This window comes from Taudactylus pleione, unplaced genomic scaffold, assembly GCF_031769625.1.
Source record: "Taudactylus pleione unplaced genomic scaffold, aTauple2 ptg000393l, whole genome shotgun sequence".
NCBI classification, from domain to species: Eukaryota; Metazoa; Chordata; class Amphibia; order Anura; family Myobatrachidae; genus Taudactylus; species Taudactylus pleione.
The window spans coordinates 7140413-7167455 of NW_028284794.1; the positions used below are offsets into that span (position 1 = coordinate 7140413).

The 27043-nt window shown below is 46.8% G+C and overlaps 1 protein-coding gene across 1 annotated transcript in view; it reads right to left on the reverse strand.

Moving 5' to 3' along the window:
• Nucleotides 1-27043, reverse strand: part of LOC148507437 (NXPE family member 3-like) — a 93048-nt gene that overhangs the window by 37937 nt on the left and 28068 nt on the right. The window contains exons 2-3 of the mRNA XM_088446099.1: nucleotides 20137-20631; nucleotides 1576-1796 (exon numbers count right to left, since the gene is read on the reverse strand). Coding sequence (XP_088302225.1) covers nucleotides 1576-1796; nucleotides 20137-20631 — 716 coding nt within the window. The remainder of the gene's footprint in view (nucleotides 1-1575; nucleotides 1797-20136; nucleotides 20632-27043) is intronic.

Sequence of the window (27043 nt, forward strand, 5' to 3'; positions counted from 1 at the left end):
GGGAACTACCACTGGGGGCATTATAAAAGGGGCCTACTACTAGAGGCACTGCACTTGGGGGACCACTACTGGGGGCAATAATAGGAAGGGCCACTACAGGGGGCACTGGATAGGGGGGATCACTACAGGGTGCCTGCATAAGGGGACTACTACTGGGAAAACTGCATGGGGGGACTACTGCTGGGGGCACTATATAAAGGGCACTGCATAGGGGGGGACTACTACTGGGGGCACCATATAAAGGGCTCTGCATAAGGGGATACCGCTACTGGGCGCACTGCATTGTGGGGACAGCAACTGGGGGCACTGCATACGGGGGAACACTACATGGGGCACTGCATTTGGGGGGCAACTACTGGGGGTACTGAGTAAGGGGAACTAATTGGGGGCTGCATAAGGGGGACCACTACTGGAGATACTGTATAAGGGGCACTACTATGGGCCTGCATAAGAGGGACCACAACTGCATACTGTGGGTACTGTATAAGGGGTACTACTGGGGTTAAGGTACATATGGATAGGAATGTTCAGCGTGAAAATAAAGGGGTGTGTCATGTTGACACGCCCCATTTTTAAGTGACCACGCCCATTTTTTTCCAGCACATTTCGGGATGTTGGGGGGGGGCTCCCTTTTCAAATTTGTCCTGGGCTCCAAATACCCTAGTTACGCCACTGACTGCATCCAATATGCAAAGGCAAACTGATTCCTCCCTTATCCAAAGCAGAATGCTGCTGCTGGGGGTGAATCTTAATAATAGACAAAAAGAAGACTAGTAGCTTGAGACAACAATGATCTGTTATACTGGGTGTAGTCAATATAACAGCAAAGCAAAGACTGATGGACATGATGCTGGCAACAAAATTCCGATAACCAATTTACCGACATGGAGAGAACACCCACAAGCGTAATACCAACAAGTACAAAATGCCGACTGCAAATACCAAAACATCAAAAATACAAAAAAACGACACTGCCCAAACAAAGATAACACACAATACCAACAGCAACTTAATACCGCTACAAAACATACCAACAAGGATAGAATACAGACAATGATGACATGAATAGAATAACGACAGACAAAATGCCGACACCCACAATACTGACATGTTGAAATCCTGACAGTAAAAAAAGTGTACAGTCATAATACCGACAATTGAAATACAGTCACCGACAATTGAAATATCGACACCCACAATACCGACATACAGTATGAGACAGATAGATATGAGTCAGACAGATAAACATTGCTAGCTTTTTGTCACATAGAGGTGTGCAGGAAACCGAGCATAGTAGCATGTACCATAAAGGGCAAATACTGTACATATGCTGCTGAACATTACTGAGATAGTTGGCGGCACAACACCTATAATCATATTGGCCTCAGTGACTACATATATTGTGTGGATACATATCCTAGCCCCTATTGAAATGTTCTGTATAAGTCACATACCTGTAGTCCAACATATTAGTGTTAGCATGTCTCTAGTTGCTTGCTGCTTGATGTCATACCAACTTGTTATTAGTTTAAGGTTTTATAGAATGTCAAACTCCCTAACATCTCATTCACTCACTCATTGAGCAGAACATCCTCCAGCTGATCTGTCACTTTGTGTAATCCACTACCGGCGTGATAGACCCAGGAGTCACAAGGCAGCTTCTGTGGTCGCACACACTGCCACGTGTTCCCAGTGGCGGGGTCCTTGTACTTGCACACGTCCCTTCCTGGCAGTTCCAGGTTACACTCCATCACCTCACTGCTACCATTATATTGGAAAAATCCAAGGAAAGATGCCTGAAAAGAAGAACCACATTTTGCTTAACGGGAGAGTAAAAGAGTAAGGATGGTGATAGCTATGATTATCAAAGCCTGTAAATAGAGCTCTTTTGCAGTTCCGATAGACAGCTATAGCGCCTACCTTTGCATTATCTTTTCTCCAGTATCCGCCCTCCCCTGGAGAAGCCTGGGGAGAGGCAGCAGTTAGGCAGTTAGGGGGGTGGGACAAAACCATTAGGCCCCGCCTCCTCACAGCAAAACTTGCGTGAATTCTGCATATTTTAATAGGGGGCGGGGCCAAATGACACAATTATAATATAATCACATCATTAAGCCCCACCTCCAAATGATGGACCGCAGATTTCAGGTAAGTTTTTCCCCATTCTGCCCATTTCACTAGGAAGTGGGTGGGATGCTGGAGAAGTGCCTACACTGCCTGGAGTGCGGGGGGATATACCCAAAAAATTGGGAGCCTCCTGCGACTTTCGGGAGTGTAGGCATGTATGCTGCAGGACCCATTGGTAAATGGCACTGATGTAAAAGTTAGGGGTGAGCGGGTTCGGATTTCTGAAATCCGAACCCCCCCGAGCCCCCCCGATCCGAGGCCGATCCGAGTCAGGCTCGACTTTTCCCGCCTGACTCGGATCTGAAATCGAAGCAAAACGTCATCATCCCGCCTTCCGGGTCTCGCGGGTTTTGGATCCTATATAAGGTACCCGCGTCGGCGCCATTTTCTCACTCGGCTGTGGACAGTGAAGAGGGAGGGTGGGAGTTAGGGCTGGCTGGGCTGTGTAGTGTAGTGCAGAGTAGTGTTGTGCTGTGCTGTGCTGCGCTGTGCTGCTGTTGTCCATAGGGGCTGTGTCCACTACTTCAAAGTCCATAGGGGCTGGCTGGACTGTGTTGTGCAGTCAGTTGTCCTAGGGGCTGTGTCCACTCCAAAGTCCTGTGCAGTGTCCCAGTCCTAAAGGGGTGCTGTAGTGTTGTCCAGGGGGTGCTCTGTCCGTCAGGGGTGCTCCCCCCAAGTGCTAAAAAAAAATATTTTTTCTGTGTTTGTGAATTGTGTGCGCAGTAGCCGCACGTGCATCAACAAAGTAGTGCCAAGTGTGCGCCTGTGCCATAAGTAAAGGGCCAGCTGGCTTGACCATTAAAGGGTGCTATAACCCCCAAAGTACACTCCAAACCAAATAAAAAAATATTTTCTGTGTTTGTGAATTGTGTGCGCAGTAGCCGCACGTGCATCAACAAAGTAGTGCCAAGCGTGCGCCTGTGTCATAAGTAAAGGGCCGGCTGGCTTGACCGTTAAAGGGTGCTGTAATCCCCAAAGTACACTCCAAACCAAATAAAAAAAATATTTTCTGTGTTTGTGAATTGTGTGTACGCAGTAGCCGCATCAACAAAGCAGTGCCAAGCGTGCGCCTGTGTCCCATAAATAAAGTGAAGGGCTGGATTGACCTCTAGAGGGTGCTGTAACCCCCAAAGGGCACTCCAAACCAAATAAAAAAATATTATCTGTGTTTGTGAATTGTGTGCGCAGTAGCTGCACATGCATCAACAAAGTAGTGCCAAGCGTGCGCCTGTGTTATAAGTAAAGGGCCGGCTGGCTTGACCATTAAAGGGTGCTGTAACCCCCAAAGTACACTCCAAACCAAATCAAAAAATATTTCTGTGTTTGTGAATTGTGTGCGCAGTAGCCGCACGTGCATCAACAAAGTAGTGCCAAGCGTGTGCCTATGTCCCATAAATAAAGGGCCGGCTCGATTGACCGCTAAAGGGTGCTGTAACCCCCAAAGGGCACTCCAAACAAAATAAAAGAATATTTTCTGTGTTTGTGAATTGTGTGTACGCAGTAGCCACACGTGCATCAACAAAGTAGTGCCAAGCGTGCGCCTGTGTCCCATAAATAAAGTGCCAGCTGGATTGACCGCTAAAGGGTGCTGTAAACCCCAAAGGGCACTCTAAACAAAATAAAAAAATATTTTCTGTGTTTGTGAATTGTGTGCGCAGTAGCTGCACGTGCATCAACAAAGTAGTGCCAAGCATGCGCCTGTGTCCCATAAATAAAGTGCCGGCTGGATTGACTGCTAAAGGGTGCTGTAACCCCCAAAGGGCACTCCAAACCAAATAAAAAAATATTTTCTGTGTTTGTGAATTGTGTGCGCAGTAGCTGCACGTGCATCAACAAAGTAGTGCCAAGCGTGCGCCTGTGTTATAAGTAAAGGGCCGGCTGGCTTGACCATTAAAGGGTGCTGTAACCCCCAAAGTACACTCCAAACCAAATCAAAAAATATTTTCTGTGTTTGTGAATTGTGTGCGCAGTAGCCGCACGTGCATCAACAAAGTAGTGCCAAGCGTGTGCCTATGTCCCATAAATAAAGGGCCGGCTCGATTGACCGCTAAAGGGTGCTGTAACCCCCAAAGGGCACTCCAAACAAAATAAAAGAATATTTTCTGTGTTTGTGAATTGTGTGTACGCAGTAGCCACACGTGCATCAACAATGTAGTGCCAAGCGTGCGCCTGTGTCCCATAAATAAAGTGCCAGCTGGATTGACAGCTAAAGGGTGCTGTAAACCCCAAAGGGCACTCTAAACAAAATAAAAAAATATTTTCTGTGTTTGTGAATTGTGTGCGCAGTAGCTGCACGTGCATCAACAAAGTAGTGCCAAGCATGCGCCTGTGTCCCATAAATAAAGTGCCGGCTGGATTGACTGCTAAAGGGTGCTGTAACCCCCAAAGGGCACTCCAAACCAAATAAAAAAATATTTTCTGTGTTTGTGAATTGGGATCGCAGTAGCCGCACGTGCATCAACAATATAGTGCCAAGCGTGTGCCTGTGTCATAAGTAAAGAGCCGGCTGGCTTGACCGTTAAAGGGTGCTGTAACCCCCAAAGTACACTCCAAACCAAATGAAAAAAAATTTTTTTCTGTGTTTGTGAATTGTGTGCGCAGTAACCACACGTGCATCAACAAAGTAGTGCCAAGCGTGCGCCTGTGTCATAAATATAGGGCCGGCTGGATTGACCGCTAAAGGGTGCTGTAACCCCCAAAGGGCACTCCAAACAAAATAAAAAAATATATATTCTGTGTTTGTGAATTGTGTGCACTGTGGCTGCACGTACATCAACAAAGGAGCAGCGCCAAGCGTGCGCCTGTGTCCCATAAGTAAAGGGCCGGCTGGCTCATTTCTTAAAGCGTGGTGTAACCCACAAAGTGCACTAGTCTCCACCAAAAATAAAAAAATATTTTCTGTGTTTGTGTGCGCCTTAGCCGCACGTATATATCAATATAACATAAATGGAGGACCAAACTTTCACCAATAAAAATAAAATAGGGAAAGATCAAGAACCACTTCCTCCTAGTGCTGAAGCTGCTGCCACTAGTCATGACATAGACGATAACATGCCATCAACATCGTCTGCCAAGGCCGATGCCCAATGTCATAGTAGAGGGCACATACAATCCCAAATGACAAAGTTCAGGAAAATGACCTTGAAAAAAACATTTAAATCATCTGAAGAGAAATGTAAACTTGCCAATATGCCATTTACGACACGGAGTGGCAAGGAACGGCTAAGGTCGATCCCTATGTTCATGACTAGTGGTTCAGCTTCACATGACAATGGAAGCCCTCCTCCCACTAAAAAAATCAAAAGAGTTAAGCTGGCATAAGCACAGCGAAGAACTGTGCTTTCTAAGAAGATAACACAAATCCCCAAGGTGAGTCCAAGTGTGGTGGTGGTTGCGATGCCTGACCTTCCCAGCACTGGACGGGAAGAGGTGGCTCTTTCCACCATTTGCACGCCCCCTGCAAGTGCTGAAAGGAGCACCCACAGTCCACTTGCTGATATGCAATTTGAAGATGTCACTGTTGAAGTACAACAGGATGAGGATACTGGTGCAGCTGGTGCTGAGGAGGAAGTTGGCGAGGAGGATTCTGATGGTGATGTGGTTTGTTTAAATCAGGTCCCGGTGGAGACAGTTGCTCTCCGTGGGATGAAAAAGCCCATCACGGTCATGCCTGGGCAGAAGACCAAACATTCCACTTCCTTGGTCAGGCAATATTTCTATCCAAATCCGGACAACAACTGTCTTGCCATATGTACCATATGTAAAGGTGAAATAAGTAGGGGTAGAGACGTTAACCACCTAGGAACATCCTCCCTTATACGGCACCTGCAGCGCATACATAAAAAGTTACAGTCAAGTTCAGAAACTTTGGCTAAGACCGTAAGCAGTCCAGGGACACCTAAATCCCGTTGTCCTGCTGTATCCAAGCACCTGCAAACCACACCGTCAACTCCCTCCTCATCAATTTCCTCCTTAGTCAGGATCGGAAGTAGTCCTGCAGGCCATGTCACTGGCATGACCGACTCTCCTATCCGGGATTCCTCCGGAGGATCCTGCATTGCTACGCCTACTGCTGCCACTGCTGCTGTTGCTGCTGCTGGGAGTCGTTCATCATCCCAGAGAGGAAGTAGGAACACCACTACTTTTACTAAACAATTGACCCTCCAACAGTCCTTAGCGAGGAGGATGAAGAACGACAGCAGTCATCCTGAAGCAAAACGTATAACTGAGGCCTTGACTGCTATGTTGGTGTTAGATGTGCATCCGGTATCCGCCATTAGTGCAGTGGGATTTAGACAATTGATGGAGGTAGTGTGTCCCCGGTTCCAAATCCCGTCTAGATTCCACTTCACTAGGCAGGCGATACTGAGACTGTACAGAAACGTCAGAAAAAGTGTCCTCAGTGTCCTGAAAAATGCTGTTGTACACAATGTCCACTTAACCATGGACATGTGGACAAGTGGAACAGGGCAGACTAAGGTCTATATGACTGTGACAGCCCACTGGGTAGATGTATCACCTTACGCAGCAACAGCAGCAGCATCACCAGTAGCAGCATCTCAGAAATGCCAGCTCGTTCCAAGGCAGGCTACGCTGTGTATCACCGGTTTCAGTAAGAGGCACACTGCCGACAACCTCTTAGAGAAACTGAGGGAAATCATCGCCCAGTGGCTTACCCCACTTAGACTCTCCTGGGGATTTGTGATATCTGACAACGCCACCAATATTGTGCGGGCATTACATCTGGGCAAATTCCAGCATGTCCCATGTTTTGCTCACACAATAAACTTGGTGGTGCAGAATTTTCTGAAAAGCGACAGGGGCGTGCAGGAGACGTTTTGGGTGGCCCGAAAAAAATTTCTGGCCACTTTCGCCATTCAACGACTGCGTGCCGAAGACTGGAGCGCCAGCAAACACTCTTGAACCTGCCCCGCCATCACCTGAAGCAAGAGGTTGTGACGCGGTGGAACTCAACCCTCTATATGCTTCAGAGGATGGAGGAGCAGCAAAAGGCCATTCAAGCCTATACATCCACCTATGACATAGGCAAAGGAGGGGGTATGCACCTGACTCAAGCGCAGTGGAGAATGATTTCCGTGTTGTGCAAGGTTATCCAGCCCTTCGAACTTGCCACTCGTGAAGTCAGTTCAGACACTGCCAGCTTGAGTCAGGTCATTCCCCTCATCAGGATTTTGCAGAAGCAGCTGGAGAAAGTGAAGGAGGAGCTAAGACGGAGCGATTCCGCTCGGCATTTGGGACTTGTGGATGAAGCCCTTCATTCGCTTTGCCAGGATTCCAGGGTGGTCAATCTGTTGAAATCAGACCACTACATTTTGGCCACTGCGCTCGATCCTAGGTTTAAAGCCTATGTGGTGTCTCTCTTTCTGGCCGACACAAGCCTGCAGAGGTGCAAAGACCTGCTGGTGAAAACACTGTCAGCTGAAGCAGAACGTGACACGTCAACAGCTCCTTCTTCAGTTTCTCCCGCAACTGGGGCTGCCAGGAAAAATCTTAGGTATCCTAAGCAACCCGCTGGCGGTGATGCAGGGCAGGCAGGACCAAGTTTGGACATCTGGTCCGGACTGAAGGACCTGGCAACAATTTCTGACATGTCTACTGTCACTGCATATGATACTGTCACCATTGACAGAATGGTATAGGATTACATTGGTGATAGCATCCAAGTAGGCATGTCAGACAGTCCATACCTGTACTGGCAGGAAAAAGAGGCAATTTGGAGGTCCCTGTACAAACTGGCTCTATTTTACCTGAGTTGCCCCCCCTCCAGTGTGTACTCCGAAAGAGTGTTTAGTGCAGCCGGGAACCTTGTCAGCGAAGGGCGTAGGAGGTTGCTTCCACAGAATGTGGAGAAGATGATGTTCATCAAAATGAATTATCAGCTCTTCCAGGGAGACCAGCCTCCAGAACGTACAGAGGGACCTGTGGTGGTGGATTCCAGTGGGGACGAGTTAATACTCTGTGAGGATGAGGATGTACACAACACTGAAGAGGGTGAGGAATCGGTGGATGAGGAGGATGAGGATGACATCTTGCCTCCGTAGAGCCAGTTTGTGCAGGGACAGATTAATTGCCAGCTTGTTTTGTGGGGGCCCAAACGAACCAATCATTTCAGCCACAGTTGTGTGGCAGACCCTGGCGCTGAAATGATTGGTTTGTTAAAGTGTGCATGTCCTGTTTATACAACATAAGGGTGGGTGGGAGGGCCCAAGGACAATTCCATCTTGCACCTCTTTTTTTCTTTGCATTATGTACAGTTTGGGGCCTAGTTTTTCAAACTGCCATCCTGTCTGCCACTGCAGTATCACGCCTAGATGGGTCACGTGTTTGTGCCGCCCACTCGTGTCGGTTAGCATAGTCACCCAGCTACCTCGGTGCAACCTTTTGGACATAAAAACACTATTGTGAGGTGTGAGGTGTTCAGAATAGACTGGAAATGAGTGGAAATTAAGGTTATTGAGGTTAATAATAGCATAGGAGCAGAAAAACCTACAAATTCTGTGATTTTAGCTGTTTTTATGCTTTTTTAAAAAAAAATACAGATCCAAAACACAAAACCCAGAAACCAAAACATGGAAGGGTGGTTTTGGCAAAACCAATCCAGATCCAAAACACGAAGAAAGATCCAGATCCAAAACCAAAACACAAAACACGAAAAGTGGCCGGTGCACACCCCTAGTAAAAATGTGTTCAATCCAACAAAACAGCTGTTTTGGATTAATAAATGCAATTTTTAAGCATGACATTAGATCCCTTAACTAAAAACTGTGTCCCTCATTCAGAGCCATACGCTCTGAGCAGAGCGCACGCTCTGAATGAGGGCCGGCCTCCATAACTATGGAGCGTCCTCCTGGACGCTCGTATAGCTGTGGGTCACCACCCACAGCCTATACGAGCGTGCAGTTTGATGGCCGCGATGGTCTTGACCATCGCGACCATCAAAACTGCGAGCCGAAGCCTGCGGTTGAGGTTTTCAACCGCAAGGCCCAGAGTGATTTGGCTCTATCAGAGCCAAAATCACTCCCACTGACATCACTAGTGATGTCAGTGGGCCGGCTTCTGACGGGAGGCGTTCCCTCAGGAACGCCCCCGTCAGGGAGGCTCACCCCCGGCATGCCCACCAAAGGGGGCGTGCTGTCAATCAACATCGACAGCACGCCCCCTTTGATCAGACACAACGAGCAAAGGAAAGTCCTTCGCTCGTCGCATCTGGCGCATGCGCACGACGGAGCTCCCTCCGTCGTGCGCATGCTCAGTGCAGAACATCGACCCACTTGCGAGCGGACAGCCGCTCGCGAGTGGGTCTGAATCAGGGCCTGTATCTGCATTTTTCTGTAGCCCAAAACCTAAAGCCTAAAACAGCAATGGCTTTAAAAAGCACATTCATATACCACAAGTAACTTCATTCTATGCACATACCTATTATCACATGAAAGTGACCTCATTATAAGCACACCGTCTTCTTTGCACACCAGTGACCTCCATATAAGCACAGCCCTGTAATACACACATCAGTGACCTCATTATAAGCACACCCCTGTAATACACACACCAGTGACCACATTATAAGCACACCCCTGTACTATACACACCAGTGACCTCATTATAAGCACACCCTTATACTATACACACCAGTGACCCCAATATAAGCACACCCCTGTATTTTACACAACAGTGACCTCATTATAAGCACACCCCTATACTATACACACCAGTGACCTCATTATAAGCACACCCCTGTACTATACACACCAGTGACCTCATTATAAGCACACCCCTGTACTATACACACCAGTGACCTCATTATAAGCACACCCCTGTACTTTACACACCAGTGACCTCATTATAAGCACAGCCCTGAACATTACACACCAGTGACATCATTATAAGCACAGCCCTGTACGTAACACACCAGTGACCTTATTATAAGCACACCCCTGTACTATACACACCAGTGACCTCATTATAAGCACACCACTGTACTATAGACACCAGTGACCTAATTATAGGCACACCCCTGTACTATACACACCAGTGACCTCATTATAAGCACACCCCTGTACTATAGACACCAGTGACCTAATTATAGGCACACCCCTGTACTATACTCACCAGTGACCTCATTATAAGCACACCCCTGTACTATACACACCAGTGACCTCATTATAAGCACACCCCTGTACTTTACACACCAGTGGCCTCATTATAAGCACACCCCTGTACTATACACACCAGTGACCTCATTATAAGCACACCCCTGTACTATACTCACCAGTGACCTCATTATAAGCACACCCCTGTACTCTACACACCAGTGACCTCATTATAAGCACACCCCTGTACTATACACACCAGTGACCTCATTATAAGCATACCCCTGTACTATACACACCAGTGACCTAATTATAAGCACACCCCTGTAGTATACACACCAGTGACCTCATTATAAGCACACCCCTGTACTGTACACACCAGTGACCTCGTTATAAGCACACCCCTGTACTTTACACACCAGTGACCTCATTATAAGCACACCCCTGTACTATACACACCAGTGAACTAATTATAAGCACACCCCTGTACTATACACACCAGGGCCCTCTTTATAAGCACACCCCTGTATTTTACACACCAGTGACCTCATTATAAGCACTCCCCTGTACTATACACACCAGAGACATCATTATAAGTACACCCCTGTTCTTTGCACACCAGTGACCTCATTATAAGCACAACCCTGTACATTACACACCAGTAACCTTATTATAAGCACACCCCTGTACTATACACACCAGTGACCTCATTATAAGCACACCCCTGTACTATACACACCAGTGACCTCATTATAAGCACACCCCTGTACTGTACACACCAGTGACCTCGTTATAAGCACACCCCTGTACTTTACACACCAGTGACCTCATTATAAGCACACCCCTGTACTATACACACCAGTGACCTCATTATAAGCACAGCTCTGTACTATACACACCAGTGACCTCATTATAAGCACACCGCTGTACTATACACACCAGTGACCTCATTATAAGCACACCCCTGTACTATACACACCAGTGACCTCATTATAAGCACTCCCCTGTACTTTACACACCAGTGACCTCATTATAAGCACAGCCCTGAACATTACACACCAGTGACATCATTATAAGCACAGCCCTGGACGTTACACACCAGTGACCTTATTATAAGCACACCCCTGTACTATACACACCAGTGACCTCATTATAAGCACACCACTGTACTATAGACACCAGTGACCTAATTATAGGCACACCCCTGTACTATACACACCAGTGACCTCATTATAAGCACACCCCTGTACTATAGACACCAGTGACCTAATTATAGGCACACCCCTGTACTATACTCACCAGTGACCTCATTATAAGCACACCCCTGTACTATACACACCAGTGACCTCATTATAAGCACACCCCTGTACTTTACACACCAGTGGCCTCATTATAAGCACACCCCTGTACTATACACACCAGTGACCTCATTATAAGCACACCCCTGTACTATACTCACCAGTGACCTCATTATAAGCACACCCCTGTACTCTACACACCAGTGACCTCATTATAAGCACACCCCTGTACTCTACACACCAGTGACCTCATTATAAGCATACCCCTGTACTATACACACCAGTGACCTAATTATAAGCACACCCCTGTAGTATACACACCAGTGACCTCATTATAAGCACACCCCTGTACTGTACACACCAGTGACCTCGTTATAAGCACACCCCTGTACTTTACACACCAGTGACCTCATTATAAGCACACCCCTGTACTATACACACCAGAGACATCATTATAAGTACACCCCTGTTCTTTGCACACCAGTGGCCTCATTATAAGCACACCCCTGTACTATACACACCAGTGACCTCATTATAAGCACACCCCTGTACTATACTCACCAGTGACCTCATTATAAGCACACCCCTGTACTCTACACACCAGTGACCTCATTATAAGCACACCCCTGTACTATACACACCAGTGACCTCATTATAAGCATACCCCTGTACTATACACACCAGTGACCTAATTATAAGCACACCCCTGTAGTATACACACCAGTGACCTCATTATAAGCACACCCCTGTACTGTACACACCAGTGACCTCGTTATAAGCACACCCCTGTACTTTACACACCAGTGACCTCATTATAAGCACACCACTGTACTATACACACCAGTGAACTAATTATAAGCACACCCCTGTACTATACACACCAGGGCCCTCTTTATAAGCACACCCCTGTATTTTACACACCAGTGACCTCATTATAAGCACTCCCCTGTACTATACACACCAGAGACATCATTATAAGTACACCCCTGTTCTTTGCACACCAGTGACCTCATTATAAGCACAACCCTGTACATTACACACCAGTAACCTTATTATAAGCACACCCCTGTACTATACACACCAGTGACCTCATTATAAGCACACCCCTGTACTATACACACCAGTGACCTCATTATAAGCACACCCCTGTACTGTACACACCAGTGACCTCGTTATAAGCACACCCCTGTACTTTACACACCAGTGACCTCATTATAAGCACACCCCTGTACTATACACACCAGTGACCTCATTATAAGCACAGCTCTGTACTATACACACCAGTGACCTCATTATAAGCACACCGCTGTACTATACACACCAGTGACCTCATTATAAGCACACCCCTGTACTCTACACACCAGTGACCTCATTATAAGCACACCCCTGTTCTATACACACCAGTGACCTCATTATAAGCATACCCCTGTACTATACACACCAGTGACCTCATTATAAGCACTCCCCTGTACTATACACACCACTGACCTCATTATAAGCACACCCCTGTATTTTACACACCAGTGACCTCATTAAAAGCACACCACTGTACTATACACACCAGTGACCTCATTATAAACACAGCCCTGTACATTACACACCAGTAATCTCATTATAAGCACAACCCTGTACATTACACACCAGTGACCTCACTATAAGCGCTCAGCCCTGTACTTTACACACCTGGATAAGATACGAGTTTGGTCGAGATTGCAATATCAGCTGGGTTAGGCATGTTTTTCATCTCGCAAATTTACTAAAGACAAACTTGAGTGAGTTTGGGAGATATTTCTAATTTTTCACTGAAAAACTCAGGTAAGATTGCAAACTCAATTAAACACACCATCGGCCAAACTCAGAAGAACTTATCATTAAACAGATACTGTACAACTCAGAAATTTACTAAGAAACAAGATTACAATCTCGCAGCTAATTAGAAGTTTCAAATAGACAACCTCCTGAGCTGCGAGTTTGCCAGAAAAATACTATACACAGATCAGTATGATTTGTGTATGTTTCTGCTTGGTAACCTTCTTTAAAGTGTTAATTTAAAAAAATAACGATATAGGGTCCCCCCCTAACAGCATAAACAGCCCCAGGCTGCTCAGTCTCTAGTTTTTAACTATTTTTTTAAAGCGGGAGTATGGGTGCCAGCCACCTGCTGGCACTTGTAGTTCCACAAGTGCCAAAGGGCAGGCATGCTAGCACTTATATGGCCTGATTCAGAGCCGGACGCTCTGAATGAGCGCTCGCTCAGAATCAGGGCGGTTTTTTTTGTTTTAGTTGCGGCCTCTTGGCTGCTCGCATAGCTGTGGGTTACCATCTACAGCTTATGCGAGCGACCATGATGATGGTCCCGATGGTTAAGACCATTGCGACCATTGGGCTTGCGACGAGACCCTTGCGGTAGTCTCGTTGCCACCAGACTCAGTGGACTTCCTGCTCTATTAGAGCAGTAAGTCCACCTACTGACATCACGAGTGATGTCAGTAGGGCCGCCCACAAGCAGCAGGCATTCCTGCAGGAACGCCTCTGTTTGCTCAGCCACCCCCCCAATCAACATCGACAGCTGCCCCTTTTGGATGCGAGCACCGGAGCAAGTGCTTTTTGTGCTCACTCCGGGGCTCACGCACGTGCATTGCGCATGGTGCTCGACCATCGACTCGCTTGCAATCGCATAGTGCTCGTGAGCGGGTCTGAATCAGGCCCGTAGTTCCATCATAAAAACCAATAGTTTTTTACTATTTGCAATACTATTACCCCCGTGCCCACTGTCCGGGCTTCAGACTAAGCTTGGGGTGTTGGGAGAGGGGGATCCCTTTATTGGGGGGGTCCCCATCTCCCCTGAGATCCCTGGCTTGGTCTGACTTGCTTGGGGTGAGAATACTTTGGCTGCAGTGACCCGGTGATAGGGTCCCCTGGCTGTGGCATTAAACCCCAGCCAAATTTGAACCTGGTGCTTGTTTTAAATATAGGGGGACACCTATGCAATTTTTTCCCCATATTTTTAAAACCAGGACAGGCTCAGCAGCGAGGTGCTGGTTCCTAAAATATAGTGGGGACCCTTTCACTTTTTTCCCTGTATATTTAGGAAGCAGGAGTGGCTGAGCAGCCTGATTCTAGTTATGCTTTTGGGGGGGGACCCTACGTAATTTTTTGAAAACATTTAACTCTTTTTTTACAGGTACATCACACAAGCAGCCTTCACATATCTCACTGATACTGTATGTGCAGGCTGCTTGTTCAGGAGAGTTTGGCAGAGAGAAAACAATGCAATCTCGGGTGAGTAATCTCATCTAAACTTGCTACTCGGGGGAGATATCTCCATCTGCTTCACCATCGGAAAACTCACTTTCAGTTAAACTCACTTCTTAGTAACTTTGTGAGTTTTAGGAGCCTTGAATCACCCGAGTTTCTGTGATGCAAAACGAGATTAAAAACAAAAAAAACTTGATCAGACTCGATTCTTAGTAAATTTACCCCCAGGATTCAGTGTTCTCTCTCTACTAGAGACAGGAAACATTGGGCCTGATTATGAGTCACATGCAGAAGCGCACGAAGCAGCAGCAGCATCTATTGGCGGTCACCCATCTGCAACTTTATGCAAATACTGCTACAAACACCTTCCCTGGTGTACATCCATGCAGCCAAATGTGCAAGCACTGAGACGGCCACTTTTAGCTCCCGTGCACGCTGTAATACTGATTGGTGCGTTGCCACCATCGGTCAATCTGTCATAATTTGCACCAGTTTTATAGCAGGTGCAATCTCTCCATCTGACCGTGGCCTCCTATGCGATCAGTGGTGCATCTGTATACTCAGCCACTTGCACTGACACACCTGCGACAGTCCCATAACACGCCCACTGATTGGCCCATTTTTGCATGCACTAGTAGCCAACTCCCAGTCCCAGCCCATGAACACCCATCACTTTCCTCCACCTTTCTGATGTCATCTGTCCTGATCCCAACTGCGCCTTCGTGTGTACACTTTGGGCCTGATTCAGAGCCGGACACTATTTGCGCTCGCTCGTTCATTAAAAAGGGGTGGCTATTCAAATGAACTGTTCGCACTTTGCGGTCTGTTCACGCCTCTATGTCTGAACGAGCGAATAAAACTTGCGGTTGTAATTTTGAAAAAGACGCCCCCTGGCCGCTTGCACCATACGTCATGTCCGCTATTTATTAGATTAATCGAGTACATCGAACAGCGTATGAACTGCTCGCTATTCTTGTGGCTGGTTTTTCCTACCACAATCTTGTGAGCAGTTCTGACTATAAATCAACCAAGTGACGTGGTTAATGAAGCTCCTGTATTAATTATGCACACCCATAAAATGCCCGTTTTGACCATTAATCACGCCTGCGTTCTGATCTCCACTCCCCGTTTTCAAGCACCTTCCCCTGTTACCACCCACATACGCCTCCTCATGTCACTCAAAATAGCAGGCATTCGCTATTTAGCGAACAAACGATTTTCGGCCGCACTGACTGGTTCGCGCATACGTATTAAAATCCGTATGCATGCGCAGTTGTGCGAACATCGGTCGGAAGGAACGAGCGGCCGCTTACGAGCAGCTCTGAATCAGGCCCATTGTGTAATGCATGCACCGTAGGGGATTCCAGAAATGCGTGCGTGTGCGCAGTTATAATCACTCAGCTACTTGAATATCGGCTCTGCGTGTGGATGACGCGCACCTCTGAAACGGGCCCATGATGTGTATGAAGAGCTCAGGCACAGTAAGGGTATATTTACTAAAGTGAGAGTTTTCAGAAATGGAGATGTTGCCCATAGCAACCAATCAGTTTCTACTTAACCTTTAACTAGCACCTTCTAGAAAATAATAGCTAGAATCTGATTGGTTGCTATGGGCAACATCTCCACTTCTAAAAACTCTCACTTTAGTAAATATACCCCTTAGGCTCTTTTACAAACCGCAAAGTTTTATTGATATTTAAATATAACAATAGCACAATATCAAACTGAACAGAGATAATAAAAAGAAACAAATAGCAAAGCCATTCTCTTTGGGAAAATGAGATTGCCAGTGAGCAATAAGGGTGACACAGTTCCAGCCACATCTGGGGGCCCAGTCCTAAATTAGGCTGCCAGGGCTCTGGGCCCGATTAAGACCAGCTCGCTAGATGTGTTCACACGCAGCCATCAAAACCCGCGATTGCACGGCAAGACATTAGCACGCCCACTATATCTTGGCGTGCGATTGTGGTGTGTATTTAGATGCCCACCAGCCTGTCTTAAGATGCCCACTTTCCCTTAGTAATACACGTCATCTCCAGGAAGTGTATTCAACAATCGGTAACATCGAGTAACATCGGACCCATATGCAGCACTTCTGGCTTACCATACCTACCGCAAGCACTGCAAGTGCTTCAGTGTGTAACTCAGCCATGTGACGTGTACTATGATGCTGCGTCTTAAAATTGCATGCCTCTGAAATGGCGTTAAGATGCACAGACACGCCTGCGTTCGCACCACCACACCCCTGTTTCCATCGACCAACCCCTGTCACCACCCACAAGCAGCTCATCCTATCACTCATCCTAGCGAGGCATCTATGTGCAGGGTGCGAATGCTTCCCAATCGCATGGACTAGTTTGCGCACACATACTGTATCTTATACACATGCACACATTGCAAACAGCAGGCTATGGGGGTCATTCAGACCCACTCGCAAGCGGCAGTATGCTCGCAAGTGGGTCGATGTTCCCCACTGCGCATGCGCACGATGGAGGGAGCTCTGTCGTGCGCATGCGCGAGACCCGGACTGCGACAGCCAAGCTGTCGCTCCGGGTCTCGCACCAAAGGGGGCGTGCTGTTGATGGTGACTAACAGCATGCCCCCTTTGGTGGGCTTGCCAGGGGCGTGCCTGCCAGATGGAGGCATTGCCATGGGAACGCCTACCGTCTGAAGCCGGCCCCACTGACATCACTAGTGATGTCAGTGGGAGTGATTTTGGCTCTGATAGAGCCAAAATCACTCCAGGACTTGTGGCTGGGAAACCCTACCGCAGGGTTTCCGTCGCAAGTCCGATGGTCGCGATGGTCAAGACCATCGCGACCATCTTTTTGGACGCTCGCATATGCTGTGGGTGGTGACCCACAGCTATACGAGCGTCCAGGAGGACACTCCATTTTAATGGAGGAGGGCCCTGATTCAGAGCGAGTGCTCTGGTCACAGCGTCCGGCTCTGAATCAGGCCCTATGTGCGAACGCAGCCTAGTGAATGGGTCTGAATTGGGCCCTCTGTTTTCCATCATTAGTTATTAACTTACTTTGATTTTTTTAAGGGGGGTTATGGTCAGAAGGGGCTGCTTCACAGAGGACAATATAGATCATTTCTCTATTTACCGTATGTCTTATCAATAACAATAGCGCAGCATCAAACAAAACAGAGATAAAGTAACTGTTATGAGTTATTAAGCCCTCAGATATATTGCACTGTTAATTCCTATATGGCAGGAGTATGTGACAGTGGCCAGGAATACCTGGCTAGTGAGGTCACCGTAGGGTAGGTTGTCAGCATCACATGATCGAATAACATCCTGTCCTGGGATTACCTCATCAGCCAGGTACTGTATACAATGCTGCTGCTTATATAGCAATATTGTATAATTTTGTATAGCAATATAGTGATATTGGGGGTGGGATGCATAGGACCGCACACTCGGTAAGAGCGGCCCGTTGCAACAGAGAGACTTCCGGGTCTATGCACAGAAGAATGCACGAGCTGCGGGGGATGCTATGAGATATCCGATGGGATCCCTCTCTCCCGATAGAAGCCCATCAGGAAGTTGGCATTACCCACCGCAACTAAGCCTCAGAGTGCATCACTTTCCGGTTTGACTGTATTTCTACCCACCCTGGGGGAGATGCACTAAGCTTTGGAGAGTAATAAAGTACCAACCAATCAGCTCCTAATTGTCATTTTTCAAACACAGCCATTAATGTGACAGTTACTCTAGGAGCTGATTGGCTGGTACTTTATCACTCTCCAAGGCTTAGTGCAGCTGACTGATTTCAGTCCTAATGGGAATATCCTTATTATACATTATTATAAAACACATGAGATACAACCAAAGTACAAATACAATGTAATCAGGGGTGTATTAAGAGAGGAGGGGGTACGTGTTCATTCCCCATCCGGGACCTCTCATTTCTCTCCGGTGGCCGGCAGCAGACTGACACGTCTGACCTCCGACTGCAGCATCAGTAGACTCTGGGGACTAGAGTGTGCCCAGAGTCTACTGCGCATGCACAGGTCGCCGGGGATATGGGACCTCATTCAGAGTCGGTCGTAAGTGGCCGCTCGGTTGTACCCAGCGATGTTCCTTAAACTGCGCATACGTAAGATTCGCAATACGCATACGCAAACTAGCTGTTGCGATCGGAAATTTCTCTCTCCTTGAATACAGCCAGGTCGTTAGTTTGAGTGACAGGATGAGGCGTTTGTGGGTGGTAACAGGGGAAGGTGCTTGTGAACGGAGGCGTGGTGTTCCAAACTCAGGCGTGCCTGACTATGCTAATGGAGTCTAATGGGAGTGCATAATTAACAAAGTAGTGTCATGGCACACGTGACATGGGTGGTTTTTACACTGACTAGATCGTAGTGCTTAAGAGAGGGTATGGTCTGCCTTAAGCTCTGCGATCAGCTCAGATCGGTCCCGATGGTCTCGATTAATCCTTATAACCCCGGAGATGACATGTGTTACGATCGAGAAGGGGGCGTGTTTTTAGTCTTACGGACGCTTCTTACCCTCGCTCGTTCAGCTAACGATCCCATCTTAGGGCCGCAACTTGCGATCGCTTCATTTGCATATCCGGCCCCTTTCCCCTACGACCGAGTGGCCACTTAAGACCGACTCTGAATGAGGTCCATGGTGTGGCCGCCATTTTCCCGATGAGTTCCTCACTGCACATGTGCAAAATACCGGATAAATGGCCTCGGAGAGGTAAGTATTACAAAATATGGGTGCAGGGTGTACGGTGCAGGATCCCCCTGGACCCAGGGACCCGTGCGCACCACACACCCTGCACCCATTATAGATACGCCCCTGAATGTAATAGTTATTGATATTGTGGAATGATTAGATAAGTGTTACAATTGTGTCCTCATTCACTCAGCCTTTTTGTGCCATAATGCCCAAGACACAGGGTGTGATTTAGATGATCCGCCATGTATAGTGATTCTCAGACTTTTGTACCTACAGAATTTCCTTATTTTGCATCTGTGTAACATTGATGGTGCACCCCAATTCACTTATAGTGTGCTGGTGCTTTGGATTACTATTTTTGTTGCAATGGAGTTGGTATAAAGTTGCAGATCATTTGTATCGATCCTCTGTCTTTTTACCCAGTTAAGCATCCTAGTTGCACCGTGCTGCTGTATACATTGCCAGCGGCAGTGTCCATGGTACTTTTGTTGCATTAATAATGGAATTAAGATGCGTATTCAATACAAAGCTGTGTGGTGGGACACATGGCACGACTAAGTCACAAAACCTGTGGCACACCAGGATAGGTGATCTGAGAATAGGTGTATGGGGACACATCTGTAGATTAGTCAGGACTACTCTCTAACTGTACCTTTTCTGGGTGGCTGTCCCTCTTCTTCTTCAAAACAGCCACAGCCTCACTGGAGTGAATGAGCCGGATTTGTACCTCCGCTGTTCCCGGCCATGGGAGGAGGAATGTGGCAAGATAGCTGCCATTACCATGGTCCTTTACTTGCCCACTCACTCCAGCTATCAGTGCCGGAGAGTGCAGCTTGGCCCGGAAGTAATCTCCACCATATTCCTTTGGCTGACCATTGTGGTCCCGAGCTGTGATGAGCACCCTCAATGTCTCTCCAATCCTGTATGTGTCCCGTCCGTTCAGCAGATGGTAATCACAGTGACCGGGGCTGGTGGATAGGTTATAATTTGTCACAGTGGACGGAGGCTCGGGCCAGTCAATCAGTCTTAAAAGTTCTTCAAATTTGGGATCAACAGTTTTGGTAGCATTCATGGTATTTCTGTACGTCTTAGTTGAGGGTGGTTTGTGCTTGTTCAAATAAATCACTATTATAAACCTATAAATGAACTAAAAATATCACAAATTACCAATACTTGTACTTTAAAAATGGAACAATTTTTTTTTTAACTAAACCAGGCAATGATACAAAACTGAGTCACTGGGGTTAGTTTACTAAAGTACGGGTTTATAGAAGTTGAGTTGTTGCCCATAGCATCCAATCAAATTCTAGCTATTACCTTCTAGAAGGTGCTAAATAAATGATAAGTAGAATCTGATTGGTTGCTATGGGCAACAACTCAACTACTATAAACCCGCACTTTAGTAATTATACCTCACTGTGCAGAGCAAAAATGAGGCGGATGTCCCAATCTTGGGACATGTGAAGAGAAAGAGCACTACCCTTGTTCCATTGTGTTGGAGAGTCGCATGGGATAATATTAGCTCCTGAAAAACATTTTTTATTAAAAATGTCCTGAAATCTAACACTTGCCAGAAGTGTTAGTAAAACTTTTGATTGTATGGCTGTGGCATTCTTCTTTTCTGAAGCGTGTATTACTATTTAGCAGTGTAGAGTATCCTGGTGCTTTCACCAGTAGGTCCTTCAGCATCTACTCAACACAGTGGAGCTCAAAGCAAAGATGAATTGTACAAATGATGCATCCCATGATAGGTCCACCACCAAAGTAATAGACTTGGGATAGAAAAAGATGAGTGACCCCCACATTACAAAATGTGATGTGTACTGTAAACAAAAACCAGGAACACAGATAAACTAATTTAGGAGGAGGACATGAGATGAAGATCTGATAAAGGTTGAGATACAGTAGAACTGTGACCACCAGTGATTGGTCTACTAAGCGGTAAGTAAATAATATAGCAACTGGTAACTTGCAATAGGATTTACGGTCATTATTCATTGGTAAGCAATAGTCGATTGTATGTGTAACTCTTTCATAATATACTTTATTATATCAGTATGTTTTACTTATCTTTTTGAGATAGATTTAAAAATGTTCATTTAATTTTTCTTTTACGTTTCATTTTTCAGATGCATCATTGTTGATGTATAATTGACACATAGGAACTAATTGAGAGCTGGATGCAAATGTAATCGCAGAATGCGTCCAAAAGTCAAATGTTGCTTTTTGTAACATAGACTAAGCTGGAAGCAGATGTGAAATGCAACCAACCCGGCACTAGGGGAGAGGTTAGGTTTAGACTGCAGGGAAGGAGGGTTAAGGTTAGGGGTAGGGGTAAATAGAGGGGTAGGGAGAGTGGGAGGATTAGGATACAGACTGACAGATGTCAGTATCTTAAACCTCTCTGGATGCCGGCATCAAGATTCTGATCCCGTCCCCAACCCACCCACAGTACTACCTGGAATGGAGATGGTGGGAGCCTAAGCATCAGCATAGTTAAATGGAAAACTGTTCAACATAGACTATAGCTAGAATAAGTATGAATGACCACCAGACGTAAGCCTGGTAGTTCAAATCCCAATGCTGGCAGTGCGTTGGTTGAGACTCCAACAGCGGAGGTGAGTAAAATATCCCTAACCCTCCCCCCCCCTAACCCTCCCTTAGGGGTGCCTAACCCTAACCTCCACCAAGTGCTTAACCCTAACCTCCCCCCGTTAGTGCCTAAACCTAATCCCCCCTTCCCACACCCTAAACCTCCTGGGGGGTGCCTAACCCTATCCCCCTTCCCCTAGCCTAACCCTAACCTTCCCTGGGGGGTGCCTATCCCTAATTCCCCCCTGGGGTTCCTAAACCTAACCCCCGCATCCCCTGCTAAGTGCATACTAACCCCTGTCAGAGGACGATTGGTCCGGCATCCTGTCAGTGTACCGGCATCAGTATTAACATAGGCGTGAGTATGTTAAATCCCCATGCAGCCACCAGTTTCATAACTACATCCCCTATAGCCACCTACAAAGAGTGAAATGATGCATTGAGATTTCTGGGTCTTTATTCCTCCTTTTATAGCTTGAATTTTGGCTGTAATCTTGTACAAGTAAAAACTGTAATCAAACATATGACAATCTAAGAGCTCCAGAATTAAATCACTTTTACAGAGTCTACATAGTTGCTATAGATGGAAATAAATGCATATGTATTGGTCTCACTGGATAAAGATACGTTGTAAAAACGGGCAGCTGCAGCCAGACTTTAGCAGACTGTAAAAAAATAGTTGATTGCTGCAGATACAGAGCACTAAATATTAACAGCTGTAGATGATAAAATAACTACGTCACTTATAATGTAAACTAACCATTCATCGGGATCACTGAGTACATGTATGTCTCTCTATCAACATAGTATTTAGATTGTGGATTTATACATTAAATTGTTAATAGTGTAAAGGCCACACACACTGAGATATAGCAGCCAATCCAACGGTATTGAACGATATCGCTGCTATATCGTACCGTGTCTGGTAATGATATTGTCTGCTGCGCCCTCCCATGGGGTCGTCCATTCTTTCTGCTTGGTCAATTGAGCTTGAGGATTGACGAACGATCCCATACAGCGCTATGTGGGTGGGGGAGGGGGGTGCCGGCATATCAGGCAATCAGTCACCGGATCGCCCCGTGTGGAGCGACCGCCCAATATGTCGCCCGTTGGATTGGCCGTCGCATTGCAATGTGCATATCACACCATGAAACTCATTCAGACCTGCTCACTAGATGCGATCGCTCGCATCCAGCGTATGCAAATTTGTCAAAGTGGCGGCATGGGAAGCAATCGCTTGCCAAGGCATAAGCACGCCCACTTTGGCTGTGCGAGCGATCACTCTGTGTATACAGACACCCATTAGCGTATGTTGAGACGCCAACTAGCGCACGTCATCTCCAGGGAGTGTATAAAAACATTGGTACATCGAGCACCATCAGTAGCAATCGCAGCGCTTGTGGTTGCCTTACCATGCCACAAGCACTGCAAGGACTTCTGTGTAATAAACAGGCAGGTGACGTGTACTATGATGCTGCCTGTTAATTATGCACGCCTTAAAAATGGCATTGAAACACCGAGGCATGCCTGCGTTAGCACCTCTACTCCCCCGTTATTAGTGTCCTGCCCGTTACCACCCACAAACGGCCTCTCCTGTCACTCATATTACTTGGCTGCCTTTGCTGGGCGAGCGTGTGGGCTGCGATCGTACAGAGCTGTTTGCGCACACACAGAACAAAGCATGCACATTCACAAATCATTGGGCCACATGCGAGCGCACAGCACTAGCGAGTGGGTCTGAATGAGGTCCCGTGTGTAGGGACCTTAAGATATCAGTGTTATACTTACCTGCCCTGTAGCTTACTGATTTATACCCCTTTTCCACCTAAATTCCGGGTCTGACACGGAGTTGGAACAAAGTTCCTATCCGGATCAGACCCGGAATTTTGCCGGCGCCGACTCGGGATATTCCCGTGTCAGCGCTGCTCACACTGCAGTTAAGTCTGCATAGACCCGGCTTTTGCGGAGTGACGTCATCTCCAAGCGCCACTGAAGCCGGACCAATCGGCCGGCTAGCAGCGCACTCCAGGTCATCGTCATATCCAGTGTGTCAACTTCCCAGAAACATCCTATAACATTCTAGTGGGTTTTCCCAAGCAACCCCAATAACTTACATAAGAGGTTCTCAAACTCGGTCCTCAGAACCCCACACAGGTCAAGTTTTCCAGGTCACCCAGCAGGTGCACAGGTGTATTCATTACTCACTGACACATTTTAAAAGATCCACAGGTGGAGCTAATAATTTTACATGTGTTTCTTTGAGGAGATCTGGAAAACATGCACTGTTTGGGGTTCTGAGGACAGAGGGCCTGATTCAGACCCGGTCGCTATGAACATACGCTCGCTGGATGCGTATGCAAATATTTGAAAGTGACGCGGTGGGGAGCGATCGCTCGCCAAGGCATAAGCATGCCCATCTTACCTGTACGAGCATTTGCTTTGTGTATGCAGACTCCCCTTAGCGAATGCAGAGACGCCCACTGCCCCACGTCATCTCCTGGAAGTTTATGAATACATTGGTACATCGACCACTATCGGATGTGAACGCAGTGCTTGTGGTAGCTTTATTCTACCGCAAGCATTGCGAGGAAAACAGAGTAAAATAATGACTGGTGACGTGTACTATGATGCTGCCTGTTAATTATGCACGCCTCTAAAACGGCGTTGAAACACTCAGGCATGCCTGCATTCACACCTCCACTCCCCCGTTTTTACTGGACTGCCCCTGTCACCACCCACAAACGGCCTCTCCTGTCACTCACTCTGCTGGGCTGGCTTTGCTGTATGAGTGAGGGATCTGCGAACACACTGTGTAGTTTGCGCATGTACACTGCGATGCATATGCATGCAAAGAATAGCAACCATCGGCAATAGCGAGCGCACTGCGGATAGCGTCCGGGTCTTAATCAGGCCCCAAGATTGAGAACCTGTGACTTACATAATACCCATAAAGCTTGGGTGGAGACATTGAACATAATTACCATAGTGGTACAAAGGGTTACATTGTGGGTTACAATGGCACATAACACCCAAAATATGCAAATATGTAAAATGAACTATGTCTATAAGGGCTGAATTAAAATTAATGATACTGTCTCTGTTTTTCTGTACCATAGGTAGGCATGGCAATGCTATATTGTTTATTGTGAAGCTCATACATCATTGCGCCTGAACCTGCGGTTGGACGGCCATAGTCTTCTTGAGTTGACTGGCTAAACTAGGTGACAGAGCAGCGGCACAAACAAATGGCAGTTTAAAAAATATAGCACATCTATGAGACATTGCGGCTAGGGGCGCCAACAGGGGGGAAGTGTATACTAATTACTCATGCCCGGTCTTGCTAGAGGGGCCTGGCAGGAGTCTGGCAGGGGCCCAGACCAGCCACCCCCTCTTGCATCAATGCAGCCCAGCACGCGCTGCTGTGTGCTGGGCTGCACTGGGAGACTGCTCACGGCTGCAAAGCAGCAGTAACAGAAGTTTCTTATGCCTCTGGAGGGAGCGATCACACCGATCGAGCCCCCCTCTACCTATTCACTGGGCTGAGGTGCTCACAGCACTCCCCACCCCAGGGTGCTGCAAGAAATATTTTTTAAAGAAAATCCTATGGGACGTGGCCTCTTCTCCAGTGATTTGGTCACGTCCCCTTTTACCCGGGCCCAGCGCAGATATCGGCATGCCTGATTACGGCACTGCAGTGGCAGACAGGATGGCAGTTTAATATAAAACTATACAATGCTATAGAATGTTTTCATTAATCAAGAACTAGATCAGAGGCCTGAGGCACTACAGGGAAATAGAGGCAGAGTATTTAATACTATTTATGTAATGGAAGCCATGTTGAAACATTGGTTGGTTGATTATACATACAGAGAAGCAGTTATAACTGTAAAGAAAAGAAAAGCAGAGACATGATCCTGGCAAACATGTAATGTGGAAGATAGGTAAAGCATGCAATTGATTGATTGATTATTGCTTTGATTATATGTACAGAGAAATAGTTATACAGTAACTACAAAGTAAAGATAAACAGAGACTAGGCCTGGCAAACACATAGTGTGGAAGCCATGTAAAACAAGCCATTGATTGATTAATAATAATTATACAAATAGAAAAGTAGTTATAAGTTTAAAGAAAAGAAAAACAGACATGGGCCTTGCAAACCATAAGACCATTGACAATGCCCTAGTAAATTACAATCCAGCAAAGTACAATGAAAAGAAAAGTGGTGCATTATAGAATTGCCCTTGAGTCCTCCCACCCACCCTTATGTTGTATTTTAAAAAGGACATGTACAGTTTAACAAACCAAGCACTTCAGCGACAGGGACTGTCACTTGTGTGGCTAAAGTGTTTGGTATGTTTGGGCCCCCACAAAACAAGCTACTAAAGTGGTTAACAGTACTGTTAAGTATCTCTTCAGTTGTAAGATGTCATTATCATCCTCATTCTCACCCTCACCCATGTTGTTATTAGTATTATCACACAATGGCCCTCATTCAGAGTCGTATGCTCTGAGCAGAGTGCACGCTCTAAATGAGGGCCGACCTACATAAAAATGGAGCGTCCTCCTGGACGCTCGTATAGCTGTGGGTCACCACCCACAGCCTATATGAGCATGCAGTTTGATGGCCGCGATGGTCATGACCATCGCGACCATCGAAACTGCGAGCCGGAGCCTGCGGTTGAGGTTTTCAACCACAAGCCCCGGAGTGATTTGGGCTCTATCAGAGCCAAAATCACTCCCACTGACATCACTAGTGATGTCAGTGGGCCGGCTTCTGACGGGAGGCGTTCCCGTGGGAACGACCCCGTCAGGGATGCACGCCCCTGGCACGCCCACCAAAGGGGGCGTGCTGTCAATCAACATCGACAGCACGCCCCCTTTGATCAGACACAACGAGCAAAGGAAAGTCCTTCACTCGTCGCGTCTGGCACATGCGCACGACGGAGCTCCCGCCGTCATGCGCA